We start from the raw sequence: 22,093 nt of genomic DNA on the forward strand, positions 1-22,093 counted from the left end.
CTTGTGACTCCATGTGATTCCTTGTGGCTCCATGTGATTCCTTGTGATTCTTTGTGGCTCCTTGTGATTCCTTGTGGCTCCATGTGATTCCTTGTGATTCCTTGTGGCTCCTTGTGATTCCTTGTGGCTCCTTGTGATTCCTTGGGATTTCTTGTGGCTCCTAGTGGTTTCTTCTTCTTTTTTTTTTTTTCTTGAGTATATTTTGGATTTTTTTTGTTTTTGTTTTTGCTGTATTTTTGTTGTATTTACTAAAACGTTTTATGTTTTATTTGGCTTCTTATTACGTAGTCTGAATTCCTCAGTTCAAATCCTCTACAGCTGTGAAAGAGGGAGCTTGATCTGTTGGGATCCTTTATTATTTCCATCATCCTTTTAATAATTGCTCATTAGAGTAAATATATATAAAAAATAAAAAAAAAACACCACTTCCTACTCTGCCTCAGCTTGAAAGTCTTGGGAGTCTGTCACTGTCTAATTTGTTGATCTTTTGTGTACTATTTTCTAATATGTTAATTGAATATTTAATAAATATTAGGCTATAGCTAATACTGGATAATTTCCAAAGGAGTAGGGTTTATTTGCCCAAAATTAGCTCACATAAAAACGGCTGCAAGGCATGCAAATTAAGTGTGCACTTTACTTTATAAAACTCTTCATAAATGTCACGGACACTAACGAATTAGTGAGAAGCATGGTCTTTTAGCTGATTACTTTTTATCACTACAGGAAGAAAGATATGATCTTGGTTGTATTTTGTTAGACTGTCTTTTATAGTCATTTAATAAATCCCTAAACTTGACCCCAGTTTTATTATTTGCCACAACTGCAGTCACCATCTCAGGTGGACCCTGTCATTCAGGTGAGTTGGAACAATGTTTACAACTAATATTTAGTTGTCGTTGTATTTCAGTGGTAAAGTAAACCTTTACATACATTCGTTTGGTACCAGTTTTCCTTCCCACACACCCCACATGGGTCTGCTTAAGTAAAATTTACTTTTTAATCTACTCAAACATTCCTGTTTTGACTGTCAGTAAAAATATTTAAATCAACTTTGACTGTGATGAGTCTATTTATGCTCCTTTGTGCTCCATATACACTTGCTATGAACATACCAGCTTCATGTTTTCATGTGCACACAGTGTTCATCTTTTGAAGTTATTTGCAGACACATGTTTCTATGAATGAGCCACAACATATTTGTTGTAAATGAACTACAAGTTACAGAGCAATCTGCTGGTCTCAGTTTGCATTGCTGCACTTAAGTGGGACAAAACTGACTTAACGCTTGGTTTGCTGTGTTCGACTGAGCCAGACGTGTAGGACTTGCCTCCTATAGGGGCAGCAAAACAGGTGGCCACTCCCACGGCACACGCACACACCAACAGGTCCTCGTTATGGGTGTCATTCTGGGGTTAGATGTGAAAGACAGTGGCATAGACAAGCAGGGACGAGTGAGACAAGCAGGGGGAGGTTGAAAGAGGGAGACAGAGACATGGGAGGTTACTGTTAATTTACATGCCAGACATAATGGTCACACTATAATAAGACTTCAACTCGGACAAAATCCAAACGGTGACCAAACCAAAGACATCAAGGGAACAGGCAGGAGAGGGAGCGAGCAGGGCAGGAAAAAGACAGACAGGAGGAAACAGTCACAAGGTTCCCATTTCTCTTAACTCATCTGGTCAAACTCAAACAATGGAGACTAGTTGTGTCCAAAGTAGGGGTTCAAACACTAATATGGGTCATAAAACCACAAATGAGGTTCTAAAAATGATTTATAGACATCCAGTTAGTTAATATTAAAAAAAAAAAAATCTGATGGCAATTTTATAATACATTATAATAATACAACTCTACAAGACACTTGAAAAAACAACACTGTTAGACAAAGTGTTACACTGATAAAAATACATAAAAGTAAACATAAAAACAATAAAATCAATTAAAACGGTAAAAATGATGAACTATTAAAATTGTAAAAAATAAAACTAGAAAACAATAAAAGTCAACATCTCAAGCTGAGTTAAAAGCCAATAAGAAAAAAAAAAACGTGTTTTAAGAGAAGATTTAAAAACAGGAAGTGAGTCAGCCTGTCTGATGAGCAAAGGCAGCTCGTTGCACAGTTCAGGAGCAGCGACTGAAAACGCTCGGACACCTGGATCAGGTCAGACAGATACTGTTGGCAAGACCATGAAGACATTTAAAAACAAGTAAAAGAACATTAAACTCATTCTGGAAACAAACTGGGAGCCAATGTGGTGATTCTAAAATATTCTGCCGTTCTTTAAGAAATACAAACAGTAGCCACAAATGGTCGTTATAAATGCTTTATTATGGGTATTTTAATAGCTGTTGTTGAAAAGGTTTGTGTTCATTATTTTAAAATTAGCCTATTTTTAAAACTTGACTTGCAAGTTTACTATAATACCATCATTCTCACCATTTCTGGTTGTTTCTCTAAGACTGCTCATATTGTTCCCCTCAGCAAACTTCCCACGACCTTCGAAACAGCTCAACTCAAGGTCCAACATATGTTCTGACTCCACGACATAACTCTGGTCTGGACATTGTTTCAGACCGCAGACCCCAGTTTTTCTCCCAGGTGTGAAAAAGCTTTTTGTTTGGCATTGGATGCAGCCACCAGTCTTACTTCTGGACACCACCTTCAATCCAGTGGGCAGCCTGAACGTTGCAACCAGAAGTTTAAGTTGCCCTAATGTGCCTAATCAATAATAATCCATCCTTCTGGTCTGCATACATACCTTGGATTGACTATGACCACAACAAATCTTCTGCTACTGGTCTGTCCCTTTTGAATCTTCTTTAGGGTACCATATTTTTTGCCGTATAAGTCACACCTTTTTGCATAAATTCGCAAGTCCTGGACTTATACACCCAAACGACTAATATTTGTCCCCCCCCCCCCCCCATATTTATAACCCAATTTTTGGTTGAGATCTGACGATTTCATTCATTCTGGAATGGAAAATATTGAACACTACCATTTTCAGCCACTAGAGGGTCCTCGAGTAATATGGCAAGCCAAGTGTCTCATTAATAGGTAAAAAATGACTATTAATGAGACACGTGGCTTGCCATACAAAGCCACCTTCACCTGCTACTTCTGGAGCAAATGTCAAATCAGCTGCATTTCACAGTGCCGCCCAGGCAAAATGCAGCTGATTTGACCTTTAAAGTACATTTATTAAGGAAAAGTTCAACTGATGCACACCTTTAGTATAATGTCGAGCAAACAAATAATTATTTTTAGATGGTTATTTTGTAAAATTTCAAAGAAATGCACAGCAAGTCCTCCCTCTGCGTACTACCACAGCCGTGAATCGGCTTTTGAAATGCAGCTGATTTGAGCATTAAAGTGCATTTATTAAGAAAAAGTTAAACTGCGATACACATTTATTATAATTTCGAACAAACAAATAATTGTTTTTAAGTGTTAATCTTGTTAAACTCTTGTTAAAGTCCTCCTGTGCACGCTCCTGTGGCTGCCATTTGGCAGCCAATCAATTTTTGGCACAACATCGGCCCACATTTCCGGGTGGTCAGCGGTGACGCATAACAAATGTGACGCATAATAGATGCGACTTATACGGCGAAGCGACATATTTATGTTTTTTTCCCACTTTATTAGACATATTTGGACTGATGCGACTTATACAGGGGAAAGTACAGTACTTTCCCCTCTCTGTTCCTTAGCTAAGCATCTGAGTTGGCTGTTCCTTTAGTCCAACATCACTTACAGCGCTGTTGAAGGATCTGGAGACAAACCAAAGAGGCTCTACTCCAGACAGCCAAACAAAACAAGAGTTTTGCAGACGGTCCACCGCAGCACAATATCAAGTGGGCCAAAAGGTATGGCTTTCCACTCATGACATTCAAGGATTCAAGGTTCTTTATTTGTCGTTCACACCACATGTGGTACATGTGGTGGAACAAAATTGTGTACACAGAGTCCCAGTTACATCCAACAAAAGTATAAAATTGTAAAAGAAAAACAGTAATACATAAATACAGTAACAGTAATCCACACTGGTTTGTCGTCATTTTCTCCATCGTTTTTATGTCTACATTTCTGATTTACTTCATTTTGTATTTTGCTTTGTGTGTTACCGGTTGTTCTGTCTGTACAGCACTTTGGTTGGCCTTGTCACTGTTTTAAGTGCTCTATAAATAAAATGGTATGGTATGGTAATAAGATCTAAGATATGAACTAACAAAAACGCTAACTAAAAACACACTAAGCACTAGTAGCATAAAAACAATACGCAGCACGAACATCACCCTCAGAGACACTCCCAGAAAGCTGGCTCCTAGATTCAATAGTCCATTTCCCATCATAAAGATCATAAATTCTTCTGCCGTCAGATTACAGCTTCTAGTCTGAGAATCCATTCCTCAGATTTCAATTTTCAAAAACTTATAATGCAGCATTAGGCCTACAAATGTGAGAGATATCCATGTCCACAAATCACAAGTCTACCATTTGTCCAGTAATGATGGCCACAGCAACTAAAGATTAGATTTTTACTTTTACTGGAACCTTTAGACATTTAATTTACCCACCAGTACAAGCACACACACATGCACACAATCCACCAAGCAATATTTACTCTAATAAGCAAAGATTTTCCACCTAATAAATAATGATTGATGACTGAATCGATGAATAAACATACCTGAACTTCAACAACAAAATGTTAATCCTTTTGCTTTCACGACCATGTTGCAGAGGATACATTTCTGTTTTATAAGCTCACTTGGCATTACTGTAACTTTGTGATAGTTTGTGCTATCAAACAAATTCCATCAGTTTCTGACAGCTGAGAAAATGCACTTTACAACCAGTATAGGCTTATTATGGTAAAAGCACATCTGTTGTCACACGAAGCTCACAAATGATCCCCTCTGTATCCCTCCTACCACACAGACAGTGTGAACAGGTAAGCTCAGCCAACACTTGTCAAATGAGGGACATTTGGATGTCCCACCCCTCCTTATGTAGGACGGGGGACAAAGGTGGCAAAATATGGGGCTGTCCCACCCTCATTGGGAAGGTTGGCAAGTATGATGCTCATATAACATATGTATTTTAATGTTTTTATTAAGTTTACACAACCTATTACATTAGCACGCTAGGTGCTGAGAAGTATACGGGATGGTTTATTGTGAAGCTATTTATGCCAAACAAAGCATGAAATAAATTCAAATCTCATAATAAGTTGAAATAAATGCCAGAAGATAACAGCAGATTAGCTACTCAGCGTATTTAAAATTAGAATTTATATACGTGTAATATTTTAAAGTGATTTGTCTAGTAACACCTTGTCAGGAGCGACAGATGAAATATAACCTTCTGTCAAAATTTTGATCTAAAATAGTGTTTAAAGAAACATTAAAACAGCACATTGTTCATTAATTAAACAAATGGAGACCTTTAAGAGCAATGGGAACCCTGTGACCACAGCAAAAACAGCAACAATCCAAGTGTTTGCCTCGTGTATGTTCGTTTTGGTCAGGGCTTCGGCTTACCTCATATACTCCAGAGAAGATGGACATGAATCGACTCAGTACTGCAGCACAAATGCTGGCGATGTGGACAAATGGGCCCTGTAGGTGATGAGAGGAGGAACTGTAATGTTACCCACACAGGCTATTTTCTCTTGTAACAAAGAGTTTAAACCAGGACATGTATCAGAACAGATAAATCACAGAGTAACTGCTGGGTGTGACAGCTGCTGCTACTGTAATGGACAAAATGAATGTACTTCTTTGTGGAGGACTTAAATAATTTGCCTCAGTCTCATGAGATGACAGAGTGAGTGAAAAAAACACGACACAGGCTGATTTATTACACACAGGCTTGAATTAAAGAGCAGATAGCAATAAAGAAAATACTAAACTAAAGGATGATGTTGATCCAGGATAAATATAGGGGGATGGAGCAATATAGAAAGTAAAAAGATGAAAAAGTGGGTCATTTAACCTCTTTGCCCACTGGCATCCCGCTGCCGAGGGCAGCAGTCAGACCGATGACTTTAGCTACAAATGCTTTGAGGGTCAAATACTCCTTTAGGACTACCCCTCTCAGGATGGTTTTCAGCTCTGGAATACCAGAACCTGCCAACAAAAACAAAGGAAACAGTGGATAAAACAAATTATTCAAAAACGACTGCGATTTCAGTACAAAATAAAATGAGAAGAAAAATACTGAAAGAGACTAAAAGCAGACAAGAGGAACTGTATTTACTGTGATAATGCAGCATGAACGCTGAATGACTTTACTGGGGGGAAAAGCTTAAACTAGCAAAAGGGAAAAGGCTAGCTAAAAGCTTAAGGTTGCAAAAGGCTAGCTAATACGTACAAGTTTAAAAACAATGGGTAGAAACTAAAAGGAGCAAAATGCTAGCTAAAAGCAGCAAGACCAGTTAAAATGCTACAAGCTGCCAAAGGGTAGCTAAAAGCTAAAAGTAGTGGGGGGGGGGGGGGGGGAAGCTAGAGTAAAGCTTAAAATAGCAAAAAGGTAGTTAAAAGTAGCAAAGGGCCAGCCAAAAGCTAAAAGCAGCAATAGGCTAGCTGTGGCAGAATAGAAGCTTAAAGCTAAAATTACCAGAACTGTAGAGAAAAACTAAAAGAAGCAAAAGGCTATCTAGCTAAAAGTAGCATAAAAAAGCCAAAAGTAGAGCAAGTTTGCCAAAGCTGATTTAAAAGAAAAATGTTTTTGAAGGAATTAAAGTTTTTCGTGGATTTCCCAAAGATGGAAATGTAGTTAATTTTAAAAAGTTTTAAGGTAAAAAAAAAAGAAGTCAAATGCCATAAGCTGAACATTTTGATAATTCAGTGGCTAAAATAGCACAAAGTCTGCAGGAGTAGTTAGATTGCAACAATGCAAATGTATAAACGGCTCAACTATAACGTGAATGAAAACTCTGCATTCACATTATTACTGGTGTTCAACTAACCGATGGCTTGAGGAGAAATCAGGTGACAGAAAAGTGAAGCAAACACAACAAGGATTATGGGATATGTAACCCAGGCGAGGTACTGGAGTGGCACGTTGCCTTTAAGCTCCCCGTGGATCCATTTGTAGGCTTCAACAGAAACAAGAGGAACCAGAGAGGAAAGTGTTAATTTAACACACTGAAGCATGAGCACAAACTAAAATCATGTCAAGATTTCCAAACATAATCTTTGAGTTTGATCAGAGGAACCTTGTAAACTCTTGGCGCTGGCGTAGTCCATGCTCCAGCTGACCAGAGCCATGGTCAGCCCCAGCAGAATCAGAAAAATCCAGTCCTCCCCCATCTTCGTCACGATGTACCGCCTCACTCGAGCCAAACAATCTGACACAGGGACGTAAACGATAAAAACATCACTTAATTTAAGTATTAAAAGTTGTACTTTGTGATAAAAGCTAAAACTCATTTTAAATCAGAAACTAGAAGGGCAGCTATGTTAATGTTGATTTAATTTATATAGAACATTTAAAAACAACAACGTGGACCAAAGAGCTCCACCAACAGAAAATCTAGCAATAAAATAAATTAAAGAACAAACATTTAAAAACGCAAGTATAATAAAACAGGCTAACAAACTAAAACAAGAACATAGCACACCAAAAAGGTTCTGATGGAAATTCAAACCAAACTTGAATTAAAAGCCAGAGCAAAAAAAGTGATATTTACAGACTGTACGGACTCTGCAGAACAAATATGAATGGGCAGTGAGTTCCAGAGTCTGGGGGCTGCCACACTAAAAGCCCCTCTTCATTTTAATTTTGCCCTTGGCTGCACTAAAAGCATCCGACTGGAGGATCTCAGTGTTCTTGTAAAAGTGCAAAGATCCATTAAATAACTGGGTGCCAAGCCATTTACAACTTTAAAAGTCAGAAAAACACAATCAATATGAAAAGGAACAGGTAGCCAGGGTAAATCAAATAAAACAGGACTGATGTGGTTGTGCCTTCCTGCGCAACAGTAGTCTGGATTAACTGCAGGCGATGGAGAGACAATTGTTCCAGCAAGCTCTAGTCAAAAGTAACAACATTTCAGTTATTTATTACAAATAAAATGTATGAAGACAGTCGCTTGTTTCACAGTTACTTAAATAAAGCTGAAATACTGATAGATTTAAGCAAATAAATGCTTCTGAGGAAGATTTCCTGATTTATGTTTCCAGTAATCAAACTCAAAACACCAACTTTTTAAGCAATAATTCAAACTAGTCTAAAAAAAAAATTAAAACAATAACAACCTTCATTTAAACCTTAAAATTATGAATATAATTAATAAAAAACATGATTAAATGGAGTTGGTTTTCTTCGTGCATCAGCACATTCAGGCAGTCGTGATCCTGGTGTGCTTAAAGTTTCTACCTTAAGCCCTGGTGGTATTAAAGCGCTGTGTCGTGTTTTATGGCTGCGTCACGTGGCGTGTAAAAGCAGAACGAGCAAAGTCTCCAGAAACTAAAACTGTGAGGAGAATGTGTAGATCACTGCAGAGTTGCACAACTAAATAAAGTTGTACAAAATTTTAAAAAGTAACAAGCCGACGACCCCGTTGCTGAGGGATTTGAACAGTGAAGATCTGATATTTGAGACGAATGTTTTCTAGACTGGATTTTGACGAGGCAACCCATCTTTTGATAGCAACCTTTAAAAAAGATAAGACAAAACAGTTCTACATTTTATTGTAACCTGACTTCACTTTTTTAGATTTTTCTACCTGTATTATTGAGCATGCATCAGGATATTTTGATAGCAACCTTTCTTAAGCCCAGGTGCAGCCACACGTCGGCACGTTGCTTAGTTTTCAAGTTATTCCGTTAAAAGTTTAGCATATAGGAGCCCGGCCCCACCCGAACCAGATTACGGCCGGGCCATAATAATGTGCTTAATGTGCAGGTCGGGTCGGTGTCGGGTTCTTGATTGTGTCAGCAGACACGCACAGCTGGTGATCCAATTATATGGCAACATGACTTGCCGTACATGCACCAGCCACACGCGGCCATTTGACCGCGCGCTGACAGGCCTTGAAAGAGGTAAAAAGTTCAGTTAAGCTTCAGAAGGACTTCTGCCAGTGATCCATCAGCCCAAATGGACTTTCATTCAGCTACTTCACTCAGCGGATGTGCGCGGATGACGACCCAAACAGGTGAGATCACAAAATATTTGACACGTCAGAGCAGGGTCCGTGTCTGAATAATGCAGAATGCAGGCAGAAGCAGAGATATAATGTACTTTGACAGCCATGAAAGGACAAACACCCACTCAGCTCCGATCTTCTGCCCTCTTTACCCAGCCGTGCACGTCTGCCGACTGTTAATAAATATATAAGCAGTCAAAGCTTAATTAAAAATGTTGGGGGGGGGGGGGTTCGGTTTCAGGCCTGTAATAACTGTTAATTCGTTGGGTCGGGTGGGGTTCGGAACTAATGGTTGGGTCGGGTGGGGTTCGGAACTAATGGCTATGTGCTGGGGCCGGCTCAAATTTTTTGGGCCCGAATGCAACTCAAATACATATATGGTGGCAGCCATATTGGATTTTGAAGTGGCAACCCAATGTTTTAAAGGAGTCTCTCTTACATCTAGATAACGGTTCTGCAACCTTTTTGATCAACGAGCCATTTCTGCTCCTTCACCCATTAAATAAAAGAGTCTGGAGCCATGAAACCTGCTACAACTGTGACATTCAAATGGTGGCCCATGGGCCACTTTGAGGTAGTTGGAGGGGGCTTTTCTGACCAGTGGGGGTGACATTTTAAAACTAATAATCAATAATGAATTTCAACATATTGACGTTTTTATATTTTGGGACAAAAAAGTAACTCTATGATGTAAAGAAGAAGAAACTTCTAGTTTCTACCTTTAAATGAATATGATGACACTGAAGGGCTATGTGGCCTTTTATGTGAGGAGAAATCAAGTACCCTACTTTGAAGTAATAAAACAAAAAATAGTAGTGTCGCTCAAACATTTGCAGAAAGTCGACAAAAAATAACAGCCAAAACTAGCCAGACCCCTGGCCTAGATGTAGCCACATACCAAAGTGGAAGTCGGTACATGCTAACAACATGGATGGACGGAGGAAATTTCGAATTCCCACTTTTTGCTCCGTGACGGGGAACAAGAACTGTGTGAGTCTCATCAAAGACAAACTTTTTTGTGATGTTACATCACGCCGCTCACCTTGACATTTGGAGTAAGGCCGGGGCTTTTTGGTGGAGGAGCCGTGGCTGGGATGTGACTCCAGGATCGCAGGGTTTTGATGAAGTTGATGTCGTCGGCCGAGGCCTCTGCGGCCCGTGGCCCTGGAGTTCTCCTCTGCTTGTCTTCTCCATTGTCTCTCTGTCAGCAATCGGGCGGCCTCCCGTCGGGCCAAGTTCCCCAGCTGCTCCCTGTACTCACCGTACAGCTGCAACACAGGGACAACACTGACGATCACCAAGAAACAAACAAAAGAAGAATCTGTCAAGAAGCCCAGAGAAACAGACAAGCATGAAAGAAAAGACACTGACAGCTGAGGTTTAGGAGAACTGAATCAGGGAGTCGAGATGACAAGAAAGAGATGGGAATTTGTGCAACGTGTGTAAGGGACACACACCGACCTGAACACCTTGACAGACAGAAACAGACAAAATGGGCAGAGAGAACGGAAAAACCCCTCCCCGAGCAGAGGAAGAGGCTGGAGAAGAGCCAGAGGAGGAGGTCCACCACATCTTCCCCTTCCATCTTTACAACCACAGAAACCTACACACACACATGCACACAAACAGGCCCAGAGAACACGACACCCCACGATCAGTTTGCACAGCCCTCGTTAAAACTACAGAAGCAGTAAAAATCTGCAGATCCCGGCGCAGCTCCGAGGAGCAACCGAAACCTCCAGGATCACATGCATCCCGCCACACGAGCTCGGTCATGAGGAGAGCCGGCTGCCGCACATTTCTGTCTCATGTTCACACAGGAAAGGAGAGCTCACGCCTGCAACGATGAGGCCCTGCAGGATGCAAGCTCAGCTTCCAGCACATAATTTCCCCCTGAAGTCACAAAATAAAGGCGCAGAAATGAACTTCAACCTCGTCTGCTGTAAACATTTACAGGCTGACACATTAATGCAACTTTCAACTGCACAACCCCCCAACCTTCAGCAAACAGTCCTGCAGGACTCCCTACAACCACATGACAAAGTGACTAATATAGAAGTTTATAATTAATACATGAATGCACCACATAGCAGGTGGCCGTGCACTTACTGCTGGAGGCTTTTGAAAACCTTTAATGCATCTAAATCGTCTAGTGAGTTATTTTAAATCTCTCTAAACACTACAAACTACTTGCTTCCCTAACAGGTCATTACCCTCCTCACTTTTACCGTTTTATGGGATAGATATACTGTGAATATCTGCTTCAGAAAAGAAAACTTCATTTAAAATGTTCTAATTCTTAATGGCATTTTTGGTGAGTCGATCAAATCTTAGCAAGCTAGCAGCAAAAACTCAGACAAAAAAATACACCTTTGCATGTTTGATGTGCAGCAGGCAAGCTAATTAATTAAAATTATTAAAATGTTTTCCTAAACCGTGGTGGCATTAAGGCACTGTATCACATTTAATGAGCTCATCGTGTTGCACGTAAAATCACAATCTGCAAACCATCTCGAAATTCAAGCTGTGAGATAAATGCTTGGACTGGAAATTATATTTACTTATCATAAATATAGATAAAATCTTTAACTTTAAGTCCAAGCTGTGATGGAGTTGTTAAACAACTTGAGGCTTGAAATGACACAAAAATAATTAAATAAAACACAATAATGAGCCAATATTATTATCTTAGGGTCAGTAAAATATGTAAACAGTGTTTACATAAAGGTTATTAAAAAACAAAAGTTCTTCCTTTGGTCCCAACGCCTCACGCACTTAAACCTGAATACGTCAGGCTCTGAGTTTGTGTTGTGCATGACCCTCAGCTACTACCACATCAAATTTCAGCTCAACATCTGTAAAACAGATGGAATTATAGCTGTTTTTGCAGAAGTCTTGGCCTGACACACAAACACACACGTATGCACACATGGGAGAAAATACCACCTGCCTTCACCTTTCAGCAGTGGACAAGAATAAATCAATTAACAACAGACTAAATTAATCACTTATTTTTATTCATACAGATAATTTATCACCTTTTTGCCTTAAAGCCATCTGATAAATTAAAATGATTCTAAATAAAGTCTTTAAAAAAGAGAAAACATTTACATCCGAGTTGTTTTTTCACACCAGCAATGATTTTAAATTCCAACTAAAACCCGTAAATATGGTCAAATTCAAAAAGCAACAAAAAGGTTAGTCCACTGGAGGAACATCTGGAGACGAGAGTGGAAAAACGTACCAAAAAGAGACGATTAGGTCCCTTTAAGTGTTAATAAAATAGAAGAATAAAAACAGAAAATCTGACCAGACGGAGCCCTTGGTCTTGGTGCATGTGTACCTGTTTGTCATCAGCTGTGTTTTGCATGAGGCGACACGGTTCTGTCTCCAGTCAAACTGTGTAGACGAACACTGATACACTACACATTAACACCGGAGCACTAATCCATCAACATCATCAAACAGGCCCGGGCACCAGGCGCCCTCAGAACCAGGGACGGGAACAATGGAACCTGGGAACTGTTCACAGAGAGAGGCAAAGAAATGCTGCTGATGCATTTTACCTCCCCTTTCCACCAGTAGTCACAGTATTACCGTAGTTTAAGTGTTAAATCAAACCAATTTTACAAAAGGAAGAAAAAAAATGTCTACATTCATAAAAATATATATATATGCCAGAATCTGGTGCCCACATTACCCACAAAGAAATTTAAAGTAAATTTATAGAGAAACTGTCTATTTTAATTTTAAGCAGAAACCAGTAATTAGACCAGTGGTTCTCAACTAGTGGGCTGTGACCAGTGGCGATTTTAGCCTTTTTTACAGGGTGCTAAATTAAACTCAGCACCCCTGAAAAATAATGAAACCATCATTAAGATTTTGTAAAGAAACTCAGTTCTCAAACATTAGCTTCACCAAAAATACTGAATAAATTTGGAATAAAAATGGAATAAATGATGATACTCTTAAACACGCCAATAAAATCTTTTTTTTTTTTTTTTTTTTTTTTTTTTTGCATGAGTCAGATCCTCAACAGGATTAGTGAATTTAGGGATTAGGGATTTCGTTAAAAAAAAAACATCAGAGATAATGGTTAAACGTTGTCAGTGTAGAAAATGTAATTCAGACAGGTTTACCCTGAGCATTTATGGAATGCAGTTTATTCCATTTCCAAAACCTAAACGGAGCAGCTGAATACAATTGTGATAAACAGGAAGTACCACATGTTCGTCTCTACGGAGGTAACTGCAGGTAAATCGTCCATTCTCTGTCATAATTACATTGTATGCTTAATGGTTAAATAAAAGGGTAATGCTTAAAGGTAGTTGTGCTTTGTTTTGTGTTTTAAATGTATATATATATATATATATATATATATATATATATATATATATATATGTTGCAACTTCTGGTTGCATAAGTTTAGTCCTTGTTTGTTCTAATCAGTTAACACTAAACTGATTTTGTACAAAGCGTTTAGTAGACTGTGTAAGGTAAAACAAAGAGCTAGGTCTGTAGCGTCTTAGCTAGCGCATCTGTATTGTGCGCCGCTAGCTTAGTGCTAGCTTGTTGGGCCATGCTCTCTAAAATAGTTATTGAATCAAGTGTTTACTTACATAGGTAAATGTAGATGTTTAAAAATCTGTTAAAATACACCAGAATGCAGGAAATAACATCTACTTTATACAGATGTTTCTGACATCTGTATAATGTGTTGTTCAAGCCAAGAACCATTGTCAGCACTGGGGGCTGAGCACCCCTAAAGGTCAGATTCTAGAATCACCCCTGGTTGTGACTCAAAAGTTGGTCACTGATCTGTTTTCAGCGGGTCACGTGCTTTTACCTGAACATTTTTTTTTAAAGTTAAAATTCTGATTGTAATGTCTGCCTTGTAGTTAAAGGTTAAATAGGAGACTAATGGCGCTTTTATAAAAGCAGGTCAGCAACCAGCTCGTCTTCATGTTTCCTCTGGCGGTTCAAAAATCACCAGTGGAGCCGGCCTCGTCCCACACAGAGGTGAGCTTTCAGAAATGAAGCGAGTGTCGAGGAACCAAAAGAGGCGTGGAGCAGAACTCGGCTGCGTTGACAAGGAGCCCATCACATTCAATGTGCGACCAACGTCTCCCTCGTATTGTTTTCCCAACATGATGAACTGAATCAGTTTACTGATTCTTCTTGCACTTAGCTCATTTTTCTAACTAAATACAAAGTTTCTGTGTGTCATCATCAACCTTCCCTTGGTAATAAATCTGTTATTTAGTCCTGCAACCAGCTGATCCCACAGATCAGATGTCATCCTTCTTCACATTATTCAACCGCAGCACCGGCTTGCCTTTTCACTACGTCGCTTTGCAGCATAAAGAAGCATTGTGCTTGTCGGCTTCGACCTCCATCACCACTTGGGTCCGTTCAGAAATCACACGGAGGCGTACAGAAGGCGTCTGACATGTCGTGAAAGAGCCTTGATAAGACTATTATATATGCTTTGTGTGGATACTCAGCTAAATCTACATATTTGGAGACGTTTTGAACCTTCTCAGTAGTTTGGCTTTTTTATTTCATGTTTGTATGTGAAAATACTGTTGAGTTTGTTCCAAACAGCTAAAATCACTTCAGCAACTTGTTTTGGCTTTAGTTAAAACGCAGCTAACTGAACGTAAAAAGGAATATTTCCCTCTGGTTGTTTTGGTTTAACGAACTTGTTTTAATTTTGTTGTGATGTTCTTCTATCTCAGGTTCAAACTGAAACTGGAGAAGGGGGTGCTAGACTTGGAGGAATACACATCCTCAGTCCTGTGTTGCATTAGTAAGTGTACTGATGACATCACCACCTTCAGGAATGTAAAGAGCTATCCGAACCAAAAGCCCTGGCTGAATGCAGAGGTTCGCACCCTGATGGAAGCCAGGGACACTGCCTTCAGGTCTGGCAATTCTGGATGCTGGTATTAAAAGGGCCAAAGCAGCATATGCACAGAAGATACATGGGCACTTCTCCTCATAAGACACACAGAACATGTGGAAGGGCATTAAGTGCATAACAGATTATAAAGGCAGAGGTGCACAATGCCCTAGGGATCCATCACTGCCTGATGCTCTCAACAGATTCTATGAGGACCAAAACAAACCACCCAGTACCAGATTCACCTTATCACCGGAAGAAGAGTTCCTCAGCGTGACCTCAGCAGAAGTAAGGAGTACTTTCAGGAGGATTAATCCTCACAAGGCAACTGGCCCGGACAACTTCCTGGGGAAGGTGCTGAAAGACTGTGCGGATCAGCTCTGCGAGGTGCTGTCCGACATATTTAACTCCTCCCTCACCCTAGCAACTGTTCCCACATGCCTCAAGACCACCACCATTATCCCAGTTCCAAAGAGCACTACAGTGACTGGTCTGAATGACTATCGGCCGGTAGCCTTCACCCTGATAGTCACAAAATGCTTTGAAAAGCTGGTCATGACCCACATCAAAACAACCATCAACATCAACGAGGACCCTCACCAGTACGCATATCACAAGAACTGATCAACAGAAGACATCATCTCCTCTGTGGGCCACACTGCTCTCACCCACCTGGAGAAGAAAGACTCCTACGTCCGTATGCTCTTTGTGGACTTCACATCTGCCTTGAATACCATGATTCCCCAAACCCTGATGGACAAACTTTTCAGTCAAATTTTTCATATTTGTCTCGTATTCATTAACACAAATTCACATTTTCATTGTCACAGGAGCCTCTTTTCTTGCATGACAAAACGTTTTATCCAGTTTTATTTATCAGCAACATAATACTTTCAAGCATACTTTACCAGGCTTGATGTGTGGAAATGTTGCCTTCTGTTTCAATTCCTGTATTTGTTGTACTTACGTTTTACATATTTTATTTACAGAGTCATTCATTCATTCCAAGTAAAAATAGAAACTAAAGAAAATTAGAGCCTTATAAATCTGCGGCACCCCAGACACTCATGTGTGTGTATGTACACATATATAGGTTAATCATGAATGTAGTACTCCCTACCACCTTGTGCATGTGCATATATCATCTATCTATCTATCTATCTATCCGTCCGTCCATCCGTCCATCCATCCATCCATCCGTCCGTCTGTCCGTCATTTCTAATGTAAATTTAGGGATGACAACATTTCCAGTTGCAATAGGACAAACGTTGCACCAAACAACATGACAGATGACAGAACAGTCATTTGATTTCATTTCAAGTTTTATTTAAGAATACATGTTTTAGGTTGTTTTCGTTAGCAGTTTGGTTTGTGGCAATCGCTACTTTAAACACTAACTGATATAAAATAAGTTGTCCAAATCTTTAATTGTAAATAAAAAAAAATTAAAAAATAAACTCCTCTAGCCTTTAGGACATTTTGTTCAAATAAACATATGACTAAAAAGACGAACAAAAACCCTCTGGAAAAGGAAACCAAGAAACTGACAGCGTGAGAAGAACACGACAACGGAGATTAATTCATATAACGTGACTTTTCTTTTATCCGTCTCAGCCTTGTGTACACATTGTGTCACCGTGTAACCTTGTGCGTCCACTACACTGGACAACACATGGTTCTTTACTGACGTCAGCCGCCATCTTTGTTTTAAACAAATTTTCCCACGATTTTGAACATTGTTGCTGCTGTTTTATCGGCTGTGTAAAGGCTGAGTGTCCTACCCACCTCATCAGATGAGGGTATAAAACCCCTCGCACCTTCTTTAACCACATTGGTTTAATTTCAATCTTTTTGTAGCCCTTTATATTTCTCTGAATTGTTCTCCTTCTACTCCAACCTCTAAAAAAGTTGGGACGTTGTGTAAAATCTAAAAATTTAAAATTTAAAATAAACCAGAATGTGATTGCAAACCTCTGCCCATCTTTACTTCAAATAGATTCAGTCTTTTTAAAATATTCCACAGACCTGTTGCCAATTTACCTAATTTATTGTAAAATGCTCCTCCAGTTGTTGGTTATTTGGACATCTGTTTAGCTTTTTGTTGCCAAATCGCTTTTTTCTTTTTAGATGTGTTGATACCATAAAATTCAAAATTACATGTTTCCTAAAGATGCACACATTCTTAAACATTTGATTTGTTTACTATGTTACATTGTGAATAAAATGTGGATTTATGCATTCTGTTTTTAACAGAATGTTTGTTCACATTTACACAAAGTTCTAATTTTATTTTAGGATATGGGTTGGGGCAGACACTTCAGAGCACATTGCTCATTGAACGGAAAACAATGTAAACTAGAGAAAGTACATGTCCTGTGAAAATGCATTGTGAATGCTTATTGCAGAACTTGCTGAAAAACAGCTGAAATTAGCTAAAGAATGCTAAACAGTTAGCTGATAAGATAGAACAAGCTTAAATTAGCAGAAGAAAGAACACAAATGCCAAACTAGAGAGATTGCATTTCCAGCGAAAATGCAGTGCGAATGCTTCTTGCTGAGGAATTTGAAGAAAACAGCTGAAAAGTAGCTAAAGAAGAAGAACGAAGCTTAAATTAGCAGGAGGAAGCAGAAAAAGCACACATTTGCCCAATTAGGCTGAAAGAAGAGGAAATGAGCACCGAAAAGTGGAAGTTATCTGAACAATGCAGAAATAAGCAGAAAACAGCTGAAAAGTAGCTTAAATACAGAAAGAAGCTTAAACTATCAGAAGGACGCAGAAAGTTAATTGTGCCTAATTTAGCTCCCAGCTACTATTATACCAAATTTAAGCTGAATAGCTCTAAAAAGGCCTGAGTTATCGTATTTTTCCTTTTTAGCTAATGTGGCCATCTTGGATTTTTATTTTAGAGGCAGTATATGATAGGGAACAATCTCATCTATAACCTCACCAGATTTCAGCTCTATATGTGTAAAAATGGCTGAGTTAAAGCCATTTAAAATTAACGTTGGTGGCCATCTTGGATTTTTGATTTTCATGAACGTTTGATGGAGAAAATTCTCAGCTATCATCACACCAACTTTCAGCTCAATATGACTAAAATTGGCTGATTTACAGTATTTTTCCTTTTTTGCTAACGTGGCCATCTTGGATTTTTGATTTTCAGTCAGAGGCTATTAGGGATCGTTGTAAGCTACCAATATACCAAATTTCAGCTGAATATCTCTAAAAAATGGCAGAGCTGTTTTATTTTTTTCTACTTTAGTGGTCATCTTGGATATTTTATTTGAGCAGCTAAATAGTAACTAAAAAGGTTGAAAGAAGCTTAAATTACCAGACACAAGTGGAGAGAGGACATTTATACTGAATTAGGCTGAAAAAGTTTAAATTAGAGCAAAAAAATTAGAATTAGCTGCAAAAAAACCTGAAATGAGCATAAAACAGCTAAATAGTAGCTGAAATAGCATAAATAGCTAAAAATTGCAGAAAAAAGCTGAAAGGTGCAGAACAAGCTGAAATTAGCAGAACTAAGTTAGAAGAAGCACAAAAATGTTGAAGTTAGCTGAATAAAGCTGAAAGGGGCACAAAACAGCTGAAAGTAGCTGAAACAAGTTTAAATTTGCACAAGGAAGCTGAAAGAAGCTGAACAAGAACAAAACGTGAAAGGAGCAGTAAAAGGTTGTGAAGGTTGTAAAATGAGCTCAATTCATTTTCAATGGGGAAGGAAGCTGCAGAAAAGGCAAGCTAAAGTTGCACCAATGCTAAAAGTTGTAGCACCTTTCTCCTTGAAGAGCTGAACGTTTTGATATATGATTTGTTGAAATAGTATTTAAATTGTGGAAGGAGTTAGATGCCGAAAAACGTACAGAAGAAAAATGGATCACAATGGTGCGAATCTTCATACAACTATTCCCTGCTTGGGTTTGACTGGGTTGAAATTCATAAAGTTTTAACAAGGTTCTGTGCACTTATGAATCTGAACCCTCTGACAGAACTTCAACAAGTCGATTTTAAAGTCAAGCAAACTTTGAAAATATAAACCTATCAAAAGTTTTCATTGGTAAAGAGTGCTTCGACAGCAAGAGCTGCGGATAAAAGCAGAGATTTAAGGGCACGGTGACATTGAGAGTTAATAAAAAAAGAATAATGGCACATTCCTGAATCTCACATGAGGCAGAGCTGCACTTTCTTAAATGTCGAAGTGTGTTTGTGTGAGTTGTTCGGCGGCAGAAAGCGTCTGTTTCTGTTTGTGAGCGTGGTAAATGAAAATGTGCATGTGTAGCGAGGCCTCACATTAATATAACTCTGTCCTGCAGCACAAGGTTAATGATAAAATCTGACCCGCTCACTGACTGATAGATCAGGAGCTTATAGCTCCCCCTTCTCCTACAGCACACACACACACACACCTCTGTTTCAAAAGCAACACACACATTCTAAAAGAGCGTGTCTCCATATGCATACACTAATTAACCGACACAACAACAACAATCCCAAGCCTCATCCGAACACTGCTCAAGCTGTCATGTTCTAATTAACACAAGTTGGAGCAACAACAACAACAAAAAATAGAGGGAGAAAAAAAATCTACATAAACTATAAAATATAAAAGTTTAAGTTAGACTTCATGTTAAATGATTCAAATCACATTTTTGGTTTTTGTTTGCAAGGATAAACTAAATGTGAGTTCCTGCCAGAGTAAACGAGGGAATAAAACCAGCAGCTGAAGATTCGTTCTTCCTATAAAGCTAAATTGTGTTTGCTTGCAGCAGGAACTGCTCAGACTTTTAGAGGAAGATGTTTCACCGCGTCGTGAGTCTTACCAGAAACTGATCCATGTTCAGAACTGTCTCGAAAGTGTTGATGCGCTCCCTCATCTTCTCCGCTGCTGCTTCTCCCGTGTGCTGCTGCTGCTCAACCTCCTGCTGGACTCCAACGTTCAATAAGTCTCTCTCTGAGTCTCCGTGTCCCTCATCTGTCCTTTCCTGTCTTTGACCATTTGGAGGACACAGACCATTTTCTGCCTCCTTACAGTATAGTCTAATGACTGACAGGTATGGTCACTCACTCACACACACACAGGGGAAAGCAGCAGAGGTTAATACAGGCGCTTGGCGGTTGACAATAAAGTGTCAGCAGCTCTTAATTCAGACGGGAAGTTTCTCGGTCAGGCAGCCAGACCTGCAAAGTCCTGCAGCGATATTATAAACGGTCCCATGCAAGCAGGACACGAGCTTCAGGTATGAGAATAATACCTGCTGACTGAGAGGGGACCGTAACCGTGTCCACCCTAGGGACTGCATGGATAGTACTGCACTGTATTTTAAGCACCTTGAACACTGATGACATGATTCACTAAAGCTTAACCGAGCACTGCTGTGATATAATTTGTTTCTATTGCTGACTGTGTTTGGTTTTGTTCGTTCTTTATTGAAATTTCCAGAATGTACAACACAGCAGTTCTTTGCAAACGTTCTAACTTTAACCTTTTTCCTGAGAGTTTGCTCCCAAGAACTCTGACTTCCATTTTTTAAATTGGTCTTGATCAAAAGTTATTCAGGCTTTCAAAACTTTTATTTTAAACTATGGTAGTTTAAACCCTCCTACTGCCTTTGGCTCAGGGCAGCCCAAACCTCCATGGGGCCCTAAGCGAAATTAGGTTTGGATCCCTCTATTTCTGATAATAATGTGGATTACTGCAATCAACAGTCAGATGGCCCTGTTTACACTATTCTATATGTATATACTAAGAGTAACAACAACAAAAAAAACACCAGTATGCAATGTATTTTACAGCAAAAGTGTCATCTGGCTTATTATCTTTATAAAAATAAATTAAACTGTGCAAAAACAGTCAAAATAAAACATCAAGGAAATCCTTAAATAATGCAAACAAGCAATTACTTGAAACCACATAAAATGGTTTACAAAAAAGACATTTAAAGTTGAGTAATTAGTTATTAAAACTATTTAAATGTATGCAATAATTTGCAAAAGTTGAACTTAAAATATTAAATAGAATCATATAGAAATCATTACTTAAAAAAAATCAATTCCACTTGGGGCCCCCTAGTGGCCCCGGGGCCCTAAGCTTAGTTTGCTCATGCCTTGGGCCGGCCCTGCTTTGGATCAAACTGACCTGCAGGGCTTAAAACTGAGGCCTAGTGGGTTATTTTGACCCAAGGGCAGCAGGAGGGTTTCCAAGACAGCCCGTCAGTGTGTGCTTCAAAAAAAAAACTGTAAAATGGACAAGTAGAAGGCACAAAAGTGTTAATCCTAAAAGAAACTGCAGATGATCAGAATCTGAAAGTTGTGTCCTTAATAAAAAGGTTTTAAAAATAACTAACCAAGACTTGACAAGAGCTTCAGTTGTTTAACTAGCTCTTTGAAAGTCACCTTGGTGCTAAAATTCAAGAGGCATTGTCGTTGAAACATGGCTGCTAGTAACAAAGTTCCTAGCTTGTAAGTTACTAGCCATGGAAATGCAAAGACGCCTCGTTGAGCGAGCTGGCCCGCTGCAGCGGTACGTCAGAGCGTCCGCCAAATTACATGTGGCAGGTCTGCCGGTCAACTTATTATGGACTGAGCTTCGTAAAGCACTGTTCTACAAAATGTTTTAAGTTAATCCCTGTCAGTCACACACACTAATATATTTGGGAAAACAAACACGTACCAAAGACAACATTTGTAACATTTAACGTGATTATTAAAAATGTTTACTCCTTAAATGTTTAGGTTAAAGGTAAGCACCAAACCATCCATCCATTATGTTTTACCCGCTTCTTTCTTTTATGTATTATTTTGAATGTTTACAACTTCTAACGTGTGTAACACTATTACTGTGATGATAAATATAGAACTGTTCACCTTTAACATTTAATCTGTGTCTATAATAACCACATCCTGAAATATACAGTAAATGTGACGTGTGGATTTTCTGAATAAAAAGCACTAAGGTTCACATTTAACAGATTTGGATTAATCGCATTGATGAACAACACACACATATATATATATACATATTCAACT

General features: G+C 39.0%; 1 protein-coding gene across 1 annotated transcript in view; it reads right to left on the reverse strand.

The window, feature by feature from the left end:
• The window catches only part of clcn1b (chloride channel, voltage-sensitive 1b), a 50,256-nt gene that overhangs the window by 16,867 nt on the left and 11,296 nt on the right, over positions 1–22,093 (reverse strand). The window contains exons 2-6 of the mRNA XM_037676192.1: positions 10,207–10,432; positions 7,233–7,364; positions 6,984–7,112; positions 6,008–6,141; positions 5,554–5,631 (exon numbers count right to left, since the gene is read on the reverse strand). Of these exons, the coding sequence (XP_037532120.1) occupies positions 5,554–5,631; positions 6,008–6,141; positions 6,984–7,112; positions 7,233–7,364; positions 10,207–10,432 (699 nt within the window). The remainder of the gene's footprint in view (positions 1–5,553; positions 5,632–6,007; positions 6,142–6,983; positions 7,113–7,232; positions 7,365–10,206; positions 10,433–22,093) is intronic.

This window comes from Nematolebias whitei, chromosome 5, assembly GCF_014905685.2.
Source record: "Nematolebias whitei isolate Nwh7 chromosome 5, NemWhi1, whole genome shotgun sequence".
NCBI classification, from domain to species: Eukaryota; Metazoa; Chordata; class Actinopteri; order Cyprinodontiformes; family Rivulidae; genus Nematolebias; species Nematolebias whitei.